This window comes from Haliotis cracherodii, unplaced genomic scaffold (genome assembly GCF_022045235.1).
Source record: "Haliotis cracherodii isolate W230 unplaced genomic scaffold, xgHalCrac1.p SCAF_3, whole genome shotgun sequence".
In the NCBI taxonomy this organism is placed as follows: Eukaryota; Metazoa; Mollusca; class Gastropoda; order Lepetellida; family Haliotidae; genus Haliotis; species Haliotis cracherodii.
In genome coordinates, this window is record NW_027266286.1 from 22,378,991 (window position 1) to 22,391,012 (window position 12,022).

The window sequence follows — 12,022 nt, forward strand, 5'->3', positions numbered from 1 at the left end:
TATTCATCTAGGCTGACGTTCACTCTGAAGACGTCTAATGTTATGGAAACCCGTCGTCTAATGTAGCTTAATATAAACATCATATAGAAAGGCGGATAATAATAAGCTGGCGAACTCTAATTCTGGTAGAAAATCTGCCCTGTCACACCGCTTGAGATCACACTGCTATTTATATAGTGATAAAATGCAACGTATATCACACTGGCGACTAGACTTTCAGGTGAATCAATATTAACCGGAGAATCTATATATCGGTTGTGTCTGTGTAGATTTTACTGGATGAGGTTGTGTTCAGTGAAGTGCTCAGGGTAGAATGATCTGCCTGTTTTTAAGGTTGACTGTGGTGGGTGTGTTCAGGGTAGAATGTACAGGTAGTATCTATGGTAGATTGTATTTGTAGTACTGATTTTCTGATTGGGTATATATGTTTTCATTCAGTGTTTATTATACTGACTATATGCAGGTCTCGATCTCCTCACTGCCTATTCAGAAAGTCCACCTGTCCCAATTAGCGATCTACAAAATATCATTCCCCTTAACACCGCTCTGACACCGCTCTCCTGGATAGAATGTGTCCTCGGCAACCTAACCTGTAAGAGGCGATTAAATGAATCGGGTGGTTAGGCTCAGTGATTTGGCTGATTGCTTGGCATCATACCCAACGGCGTGGACTCATTACACCAAATACTAGATCGTCCGGTCCAGATGCGATTATATACATACCGCCGTCATATAGCTGGAATATTGCTCAGTGCGGCGTTAAACAACAAACAATAATCTACAAGAACACATCAGCAAAGACAGGAATTTATTATCTGTAATAAAAACAACATGTAGTCACGTGGTATATGGTGGTGAGCTCATGAGATTACATTTCAGGGGGATCCTGTTAAGGTCGCCATGATGACGGGTCCATGCTGTGTCTGGTTGATAACTGACCTGGCCTGATTCAGTTTGTGATCTGCAGTCCTGGTGTTCCCCTTATGGCTTGATACATCGTCCCCGGCCACTGAATGCTGCCCATGGATCGCCATACAATGTCCTGATACCCCCACCCTTGGTACATACACCTCTCACTAGCAGTGACGTCCTGTGTACAGCATCGAGGCAAGAGCGTCCACTTTCCTTTTTATCAAAATCTTGTTTCCACATCTTCCCGAGGCAAGAGCGTCCACTAGCCTTTTTATCAAAGTCTTGTTTCCATATCTTCCCGAGGCAAGAGCATCCACTAGCCTTTTTATCATAGTCTTGTTACCACATCTTCCCGAGGCAAGAGCGTCCACTAGCCTTTTTATCAAAGTCTTGTTTCCACATCTTCCCGAGGCAAGAGCGTCCACTAGCCTTTTTATCAAAGACTTGTTTCCATATCTACCCGAGGCAATAGCGTCCACTAGCCTTTTTATCAAAGTCTTGTTTCCACATCGTCCCGAGTCAAGAGCGTCCACTAGCCTTTTTTATCAAAGTCTTGTTTCCACATCTTCCCGAGGCAAGAGCGTCCACTAGCCTTTTTATCAAAGTCTTGTTTCCACATCTTCCCGAGGCAAGAGCGTCCACTAGCCTTTTTATCAAAGACTTGTTTCCATATCTACCCGAGGCAAGAGCGTCCACTAGCCTTTTTATCAAAGTCTTGTTTCCACATCGTCCCGAGTCAAGAGCGTCCACTAGCCTTTTTATCAAAGTCTTGTTTCCACCCTTGCCACATCAAGTCCACTTTCCTGTGTTAAATATGATTGGACTGTCGCACATATCGATAGTACAAGCAGAGAACGTTTCACAAAATCAACATCCACGACTGGTACACCATCGTATGAAAATTATTTATCGCTGTCTGTGTTTGTTGACACGTCTTTTTAATCTGGTTAACCCCAAACGACTGCCCATGTTTTCTGTTTCAGGGATGAAATCGCGAATGTATTCGATATCTGATCGACTAGGTCGTCACCTATGGTAGTCGCCATCTTTGTGAAGACATAAGAACAGCGAGCTGATTGGATATCGCGTTTTCATTACAAGGTGCACAACTCGTGATCTACGCGAGGTGGCACCAGGTTCGAGCCAAGAAAAGTGGCCTTGATGTTGGGTAGAAACTAGGCTTTGATATAGGCTAGTTAGTCTGTCTTACAGACCCTGATACAAATATATATCAAATACAGCCCATGCAAGTCTATAATGTTTGGCAAGTCTAGATCAATTGCAGTATCTAAAAATGAAGAGAGTCACTCGGCTCCTTTTTATTATATATTTATTAAGATAACTGAACAACTGTTTTTTCTGTACAATATGTTCATTTCAGAGACTAGATGTTTGTCTAATATGCTAGTGGAGACGCTTCCCTCGGGTAGATGGTTGTACAGGGGTAGCTAACATTCTGGCTGGAATGGCGTCCGTGCTGTGACATCACTTCCGGTGTGTTATTTCTTCATGCTGACCATTTTCATGTAGTCGTTCATCCGGGTAAACTGTCGGTATTCGCAGTTAACGACGTCATCGTACCGTCGGAGCTGCAACAGGAATGATGACGACTAGAGTTGTGGTGCTGGTTGACGTTATCATGATAAACTACTTCATCTCAACGTACATTGAAATACAAGCTGCTGATTATTATGGAGCGGGCAATTATCTTCCATTTAGCCCGCGCATGTACCCCGATGAGACATCAATCGTAATACCCCTTAGGTAAATTGCTTACCTCGCATATCTTAGAGCTGATATGAACCGATGTTTATCTGAATGTTTTTAGTAAAGTTAAGCAACTCGGTTCGTTTGTGGCGTGTGCCAGCTGTCAAAATGACTGAATCCAAGCATTTTACTCTGTGAAACTTCGGACATTATTATTTTCATTCCGGATCTGTATGAATAAATAGTTCCTGCCCAATCACCATCTTCCCAGGGCAAGGTAGTTTTAAAACACCAGTTTCCAAATTTAAAGTCAGTAAACTCCCTTGCCTCGGGAAGATGCTCAATCAGACCTCACCCAATACTAATCTCGTACATTCCTACTCTGTAAGCACAGAAGAATTCACTCTCATGACTCGCGCCACCACCAAGCTCTCTTCACCTACCTGTCCCTATCATCCGCACCATCACCAAGCTCTGTTCACCTACCTGGCCCTATCACTCGCGCCACAACCAAGCTCTGTTCACCTGCCTGCCCCTATCACTCGCGCCATCACCTAGCTCTGTTCATCTACCTGCCCCTGTCACTCGCGCCATCACCCAGCTCTGTTCACCTACCTGCCCCTATCACTCGCGCCATCACTAAGCTCTGTTCACCTGCCCGTCGCTATCACTCGCGCCATCACCTAGCTCTGTTCACCTACCCATCCCTATCACTCGCGCCACCACCAAGCTCTGTTCACCTGCCCATCCCTATCACTTGCGCCACCACCAAGCTCTGTTCACCTACCTGACCCTATCACTCGCGCCACCATCAAGCTCTGTTCACCTACCTGGCCCTATCACTCGCGCCACCACCAAGCTCTGTTCACCTACCTGGCATTATCACTCGCGCCATCACCTAGCTCTGTTCATCTACCTGCCCCTGTCACTCGCGCCATCACCCAGCTCTGTTCACCTACCTGCCCCTATCACTCGCGCCATCACTAAGCTCTGTTCACCTGCCCGTCGCTATCACTCGCGCCATCACCTAGCTCTGTTCACCTACCCATCCCTATCACTCGCGCCACCACCAAGCTCTGTTCACCTGCCCATCCCTATCACTTGCGCCACCACCAAGCTCTGTTCACCTACCTGACCCTATCACTCGCGCCACCATCAAGCTCTGTTCACCTACCTGGCCCTATCACTCGCGCCACCACCAAGCTCTGTTCACCTACCTGGCCCTATCACTCGCGCCATCACTAAGCTCTGTTCACCTACCTGGCCCTATCACTCACGCCATCACTAAGCTCTGTTCACCTACCTGCCCCTTTCACTCGCGCTATCACCAAGCTCTGTTCACCTGCCTGACCCTATCATTCGTGCCATCACCAAGCTCTGTTCACCTACCTGGCCCTATCACTCGCGCCACAACCAAGCTCTGTTCACTTACCTGGCCCTATCACTCGCGCCATCACTAAGCTCTGTTCACCTACCCATCCCTATGACTCGCGCCATCACTAAGCTCTGTTCACCTGCCCATCCCTATCACTCGCGCCATCACTAAGCTCTGTTCACCTACCTGGCCCTATCACTCGCGCCACCATCAAGCTCTGTTCACCTACCTGGCCCTATCACTCGCGCCATCACCCAGCTCTGTTCACCCACCTGGCCCTATCACTCGCGCCATCACCCAGCTCTGTTCACCTACCTGGCCCTATCACTCGCGCCATCACCAAGCTCTGTTCACCTACCTGGCCCTATCACTTGCGCCATCACCCAGCTCTGTTCACATGCCTGACCCTATCACTCGCGCCATCACTAAGCTCTGTTCACCTACCTGCCGCTATCACTCGCGCCATCACCCAGCTCTGTTCACATGCCTGACCCTATCACTCGCGCCATCACCCAGCTCTGTTCACCTACCTGCCGCTATCACTCGCGCCATCACCCAGCTCTGTTCACATGCCTGACCCTATCACTCGCGCCATCACCCAGCTCTGTTCACATGCCTGACCCTATCACTCGCGCCATCACTAAGCTCTGTTCACCTACCTGCCGCTATCACTCGCGCCATCACCCAGCTCTGTTCACCTGCCTGACCCTGTCACTCGCGCCATCACCCAGCTCTGTTCACATGCCTGACCCTATCACTCGCGCCATCACCCAGCTCTGTTCACATGTCTGACCCTATCACTCGCGCCATCACCTAGCTCTGTTCACCTACCTGCCGCTATCACTCGCGCCATCACCCAGCTCTGTTCACATGCCTGACCCTATCACTCGCGCCATCACCTAGCTCTGTTCACCTACCTGCCGCTATCACTCGCGCCATCATCCAGCTCTGTTCACATGCCTGACCCTAACACTCGCGCCATCACCCAGCTCTGTTCACCTACCTGTCCCTATCACTCGCGCCACCACCCAGCTCTGTTCACCTACCTGGACTGCTTCAGTTTTAAACTTGAGGTCCATGCCTGCCACTCTGTTCCTGAACCACTCGGAGGAGAATGTGATGACCCACCGGTCCTCGATGGGGTCACCCCCTTTGGGTCGTTTGATGAAGATGGCCCGGGGGATGAACTGCAAGGACTTGACCCTCACCTCTGGGTGGTGGGACAGGATGTCCTTCTTGAAGGCAGCCCACACCTCATGGTGCGTCAGCGTTGAGCCAAGGATACTGAAACAAACGGCGTTAGGGTTCGGCTCCGGGGGTTTGCTTTGGAGTGGCGGGGCTCGCGACTTCCTCGCCTTCCGGAGCATAGGGTCCTTCTTAAGATCCATCAGCGAAGGGAGACCACTCAGATCTACTGTAGGCGTTGGGGGCGCTTCTTCCCTGAAATAACAATAAGTGTGGCTCGTTTGTTTGTTTATTTGTTTGTTTGTTTGTTTGTTTGTTTGTTTGTTTAACGCCGCACTCAGCAATATTCGAGATGTAAATAATCGAGTCTGGACCAGACAATCCTGTGATTGATATCATAAGCATTGATCTACGCGGGATAGGATGACATGCATCAACCAAGTCAGTCAGCCTGACTACCCGATCCCGTTAGTCGCCTCTTACGACAAGCATAGTCGCCTTTTACGGTAAGCATGGGTTTCTGAAGACCTATTCTCTCCGTTGCATATACAATACATGTCGCTCTATTATTTCATATGCAATATGCTTATTAATTGGTTGATGGTTGAGCAATAGTCCAGATATATGATGGCAATACGTAGATAATCGAGTCTGGACGAGACCATCCAGTGATTGAAATGATGAGCATCAATCTACGCACTTGAGATACAACGACATGCATCAACCAAGTCAGCGAGCTCGACCACCCTGTCCGTTTAGCCACCTCTTACGGCAAGCATGGGTTGCTCAAGACCAATTCTAACCCGGATCTTCACGGGCCTGTCGCTCTAAGTGAGTTAGTCAGTGAACGTTGTCAACGCCACAATCAGCGGATTTATTCAAGTTATATCATATAGGCGTGTGTCCGAACAGAGAAACCAATGACTGAACGCATGAACAACGATCAGCGCCACCTAGGTCACACGCAATCAGACATCGACCCTGACAACCCGACCGTCATTATCCAGCTCCGTCCACAAGCATGGGAACTTAGGGGAGGGGAGGTGAATAGGGTTTAACGTCGCGTCCAAGATTATTGCACTTATATAGCGATGTGCATGAACGTGTGTGTGTGTGTGTGTGTGTGTGTGTGTGTGTGTGTGTGTGTGTGTGTGTGTGTGTGTGTGTGTGTGTGTGTGTGTGTGTGTGTGTGTGTGTGTGTACTAGTCCGGACTGGTCGGGTAGCCTAGTGGTTAAAGCGTTCGCTCGTCACGCCGAAGACCTCGGTTCGATTCCCGACATGGGTACAACGTGTTAAGCCCATTTCTGGGGTCAAGATTATTGCACTTATATAGCGACGTGCATGCACGTGTGTGTGTGTGTGTGGCTGCTTGTACTAGTCCGGACTGATGCCGATTTAAAGTGCTACCGCACTGAGATACCATGCCGCATTTTAACATCAATACCCCACTCAGACACAGTATACTGACTCCGAGCCGACCAGTCCTTGTTCAAGCCCGTTAATGCCGAGCGCCAGACAGGGTAACAATAAGTACCATCATTTAACGTACTTAGTATGACGCGGCCGGGGATCGAACCCCAGACCTTTCTCTCTCAGGGCGGACGCTCTACCACTAGACCACGGAGGCGGTCCTGGGAGCTAGGGACAATTCTTTTCCGGAATCCCTACAGAGGACGTGACACAAACCAATTATGGGGGACATGATTCATTTCTTACCCACAGGGAATATAAGGAATAAATGATATAAATATAGCACATTTGAATGGTAATAGCGAACTACTTTACACAATCCGATGTGTCGTGAAAAGGTCGCTTGCTAACAGTTGCGTAGGGATACATTTCTTCGGGGTTAGCTGCTATCAATTGCGAAGGTGGGAAGGGATGGGATCAATCGACGTTTTGAAGTAAATTTTATGTTTAACCAACTAGAAACTCGGAATCCGTTGTAGCTTGTAGGTGACTCTCATACACGTATCGAAGGCGGCAAAGCTCTGATTACATATAATAATTTGGCTACGTTTTTATGTTAATTTGTTATTTTCATCCTTGTTTGAAGGGCATCTTGCTTGGTGGTTTTTATATAATTATCTTTTCGGAATCGCGATTTCCTGCATCGGGATAAACTAATATAAGTAAGGTAACTTTATCGTGAAAATCCCTGATTAATAATGTCAGTGAGATGAAGTCAGTGTGTGTCGAATGACCTGGTACCGAGGCTGTACTAATGTATGGTGGTCGAGAGAGGAAATCGCTTTCTCGCAGTCAAATTACGGCCGAGAGAAAGCGATGAAGAGATCACACAGACGAGGAAGCCATGGCACGAGACGAGAAAGCGATAACGCGAGACGAGAAGGCCATATGTGTATATGTACCATTATTTGACTCATCTACAAAATACACAGTTGGGACGGCCCGCCCGGATCAAGGTGGAGAATTTACATCCCGTGAGTGAATATATCTTGATGCCGCTTTTAGCAATATTCCAACAATATCACGGTGGGGGACACCAGAAATGGGCTTCACACATTGTACCCATTTAGGGAATCGAACCCGGGTCTTCGGCGTCACGAGCAAACCCTTTAACCACTTGGCTACCCCACCACGCGACCCGTAAAGATCCGGGTTAGAATAGGTCTTCAGCAACCCATACTTGCCGTAACAGGCGACTATGCTTGTCGTAAGAGGCGACTAACGGGATCGGGTGGTCAGGCTCGCTGACTTGGTTGATGCATGTCATCGAATCCCAATTGCGTGGATCGATGCTGATGATGTCAATCACTGGATTGTCTGGTCCAGACTCGATTATTTACAGACCGCCGTCATATAGCTGGAATATTGCTGGGTGCGGCCTTAAACAACAAAACAAACAAACAAACAAAGCCCACCACGGTCACTTTGCATCTAGAAGATGCGGGGACGACGTAAATATGTTAGTGCTGCTCCTCGGATTAAAACATGCTTTCCTAAACACTCATCTTTTGAGCGAGTATTGTTTTATAACAACTTTAGTCCATATATAGAACATTATTCCAGACATGTCACGGCTGGTGATATCAAGATCTGGTTTCACAAATTGTGCCCATGCAGTGGAGAGTGAAACCGGGGTCTCCACCGTGACCAACACGTTATAATAAGGTGTGACAAGAGTTTCCTCCCTTGTTCTGTGAAGCTTTGAAAAATCCAAACTTCACAGTTGGGAATCGCCGACCTTGGACTTAGTTGATGCCACTGACCGAGGCACAGTGTTGACGCACGTAAGACTGTTTCCCGGTGAAACAGCTTAGACACTCGTCAGTATGAGGCAGTCCCACATTATAATATGTATTCATGGTTTATTCTCCCTGTAGTGTTTTATTGTACGATAAAACAACGACCACGAGTCGTTTATTTCTTACATATATAAAACAGTTTTTTGTGAAAAATCCAAAGGTATTGTATGAGACATTAAGACATGTATTTCACACTGTGCAAACAGTGTTATATGCAGTAAAACACATATCAGTAAAATTTCGGACTTAAAGTGTTGTCATGTTTTGGGTTTGGCGGGATTCAGAGGCAGACATTTTTCATCCTACATGATTCCAGCAACTAAACTATATATAGGTTTCCATCTGTTCCCCTAACCCTAAACCCTAATCCAAGTGGTATGATACACACATTAAAACACCATTAAGCAGTACTAACCATATATTTCTATATAAAATAGTCATTTGTGAAAACCGTTTCCTTTATTGTCTGACGAACCACATTTGTTTTGTGACATGCTCATAAAGAAATACAGACACCGATAACGTTTTTTTAACGGTATATTTTTTAAGTATTCCACAACAATAGTTATTTGTCTGCCCTCCTAATTGCTTCATCCTCGCATCATATGACAGACCCAGTACAAGTGACCATCTGTTTGTTTGTTTGTTTGTTGTTTAACGCCGCACTCAGCAATATTCCAGCTACATAACGGGGGTCTGTAAATAATCGAGTTTGGGCCAGACAATCCAGTGATTGACATCATCAGCATCGATCCTCGTTAATGGGATTAAATTAAATAGCCACCTAAATGGGCACCAATTTGATTTCTTTATTTGTGATATCTCAACTTGTAGCTCTGGTTTTTACTACATGACAGTTTTCATTATTTTTTGCAGTGTTCAAATTTTCAGCCATGTAAGATCCAACTGTTTTTTTTCTTCTATAAGAGATATAGTATAACAACTATATTGTTCGGTTACTCAGATTTGCCAGATGCTTTAAAGTTTAAGATAATTTAATCTGTTCCTGATTATTTTGCCCAAACAAATCTTTGTAGACGCTCATGTGTTGCATGTTTATACAAAACGATTACGGTTTCATTCATGGAAAAATAAGATTGTTTAAACTGCATAAAACAATTCTGACCAACACATCCCTGTAATATATGACCGATCCCCAAATAATTTATAACACAAGTGAGTGAGTGAGTTGGGTCTAACGCCGCTTTTAACAGTTTCCCAGTTATATCACGGTGTGTCAGCTTAATGTGGGAGGAAAGCCCGAATTGATGCAGGTCTCAGACGTTTACCACTTCGGTGAAGCCCACGAGCACGGGTATTGTGCTGACAAACCTAGAAACATAATCGGGCGAACAGGAATTCGAGCCCACAATCAAAGGTTTCTGGCGTGCCCAAGGGACGCAACTCTGCACAGCGAATCGCGGCGCCTTAGACGACTGGGCCACCCGTGCCCCCCTATTACACAAAGGTCTTACACACATTAAAAGTATTACAAGGAAAATCATATCAATACGCGCCGACAACTTACTTCTTTCTCTTTGGTTTGATTGGACGTCGCCACCCCAGTTCGTATAAACGCGCGCGCAGGTCATCCGTGCATGCCACCGGAAGAAACAGTTTAGGGCTATTCATGGGGAAGGAGTGGGTCTGTCCCTGTCCCCCAGGATCGGCCGCGCCCTCGCCAGGGCCAGCAGATCCGAGCACTGCGTCGGACGCCAAGCTCACTAGATCATCTGTCGCCGCCGCCGCTGCAGCAACGTCAGTGTCAACAATATGGATCAGCGGTTGTGACAGTGGGAGGCCCGGCTGGAGTCTCACCTGGGGGTCACACACCTTCACGTTACTGTCAAATCTGACCACCTGTCGCTGGAAAGTGGCCACGGCACGTGCGTCGTCTAGGACGTTGGTGTTAGCTCGTCTTAACCCGGAATAACCTGCGTTGTTTCCATGAACGCCGGTGTCTGAGACGACGGCAGTTGTTGTGTCAGTGTTCCAGCCTACCTTCCTGTTTCGCATGTATGATTCCGGAAGTCTGTGTGAACCCCGGTCCTGCGCAGTAGGTATAGCATCGTAAGTACTTCGCGGAGAGAGAGACCCCTCTACTGAGTCCATACACTGTTTCTGGAAGCTTGTCATCTCACGATGCCGGTCAAACCTCTTGTTGCCCCGGGCAACGGCTATCCCGATCCGGGTGGAGATCGGGTACCCACGGTGGCTCCAGGATGCAGACCCAGCCCGGTGTGGCATGTCTGGGTCGGGTCCAGGCAGCCCTGGGTCGCCAGCTGAATGGGAAACAGTCACACGTGCATTGAGGGACGTGGAGATGCTTCTCTGCCTGTCCCCATGGGTAGTGGCTGGGCGCTCGGGGGTACGGGCAAAGGTAGGTGTGAGATGAGTAGAGGCGCGGAGCTGACTAGCCGTGACGACAGCGTTGGCAGGATCCGCGGTTCCGTCGGGTGCGGCATTTTCCTCGCCGTCCCCTTCTGGTGTGTCACTCAGGACGTAGGGGGTGTTGGGGGGCCTCCGTGCAACCAGGCTGCTGAGAATCAAACACTGGCTAGCTGTCGGCATGTTGTACAACAGTTTATGTACATCTAGATCGGGTATTTCTGGAATGAGGATCAGGTACACACAACAGGGGCAACACCGCCATACACCAACCGCGTAACTCAGATTTACACTGATTCTAGACTGACAACTCTCGCCAGCGCTTTGACAAAAACGAAAGACACTTACACATGGAGGCTAAATACCAACACACTTGCCTGACTGCAATTAATTATTGTTGGGGCCAGATTGGTTTAAGCGAAGTTAGAAGTGCCCTATGAATGATTCACCACCCCGCGTGTGGAAAATACATCTTGATTCGGCGGGCGGGGATGGGCTGTGAATATTACTCCATCTATTATACATTAGATAATATAAGTACCTTACCTTAATGGCTTAATACAACAGGAAAACAGATAAAAATTGCTTTGTGGTCGGTCTCCCCCAAACAGGCAATATGGCGACGTCTGATCCCGTGACGACTGTGTTCTGATTGGTTGATTCATCTAAGGTTGGGGAAGGGGCACGGCGATTGGCTGTTGCGTCTTTGCAGGTGACGGTGTTTACCGCAACGTCTGTTGCGTGACGTTGGCTTCCCGACGTAAATTATTCATTCCATGCTGGCACCCTGTATTGATTATAGTCGCGTGAAAGGTGTCTGCCCCACAGCCCTAGCGGGTCGTGTTCAGGGCAGGGGAGAGTCTAATTGTCCGGGGCATTGCGTAATTACATGTGTAAAAAACAACACACGCTGATCATACACTTTAAGACGAGTGCTTCCATGTCTCTGAATCAAATTTTTGCAAATGTATGCCTTTGTTATATATAATATGTAACAATGATCAACCCCAACATTGCTGGTCGCAGAAAAGTCTCACATATGACGCCATTTTTGATTGTAACATCCTATTGATCATTGTTACCTGTGTTACATACAAGACGCCACTGACGGACGCCATCTTTAAACGTGAAACGGCCATTGGTCACTGTAACCTGTGTTACATACAAGACGCCACTGACGGACGC

The 12,022-nt window shown here is 47.6% G+C and overlaps 1 protein-coding gene across 1 annotated transcript; it reads right to left on the reverse strand.

The window, feature by feature from the left end:
- Positions 1-2,411: 2,411 nt before the first annotated feature.
- LOC139473873 (uncharacterized) lies at positions 2,412-11,020 on the reverse strand. The gene is made up of 3 exons (XM_071256657.1): positions 9,978-11,020; positions 5,041-5,434; positions 2,412-2,501 (listed from the first exon to the last, which is right to left on the reverse strand). Exons 1-3 carry the CDS (start codon positions 11,018-11,020, stop codon positions 2,412-2,414), a joined length of 1,527 nt encoding a protein of 508 aa, XP_071112758.1.
- Between the last annotated feature and the right edge of the window lie 1,002 nt (positions 11,021-12,022).

Coding starts and splice junctions, on each gene's coding strand:
- LOC139473873 (XM_071256657.1), bottom strand. CDS start 11,020: ATGCCGACAGCTAGCCAGTGTTTGATTCTCAGCAGCCTGGTTGCACGG. Junction 5,435..9,977: donor ATCAAACCAAAGAGAAAGAA/GTAAGTTGTCGG, acceptor TTGTTATTTCAG/GGAAGAAGCGCCCCCAACGC. Junction 2,502..5,040: donor TTAAAACTGAAGCAGTCCAG/GTAGGTGAACAG, acceptor TTCCTGTTGCAG/CTCCGACGGTACGATGACGT.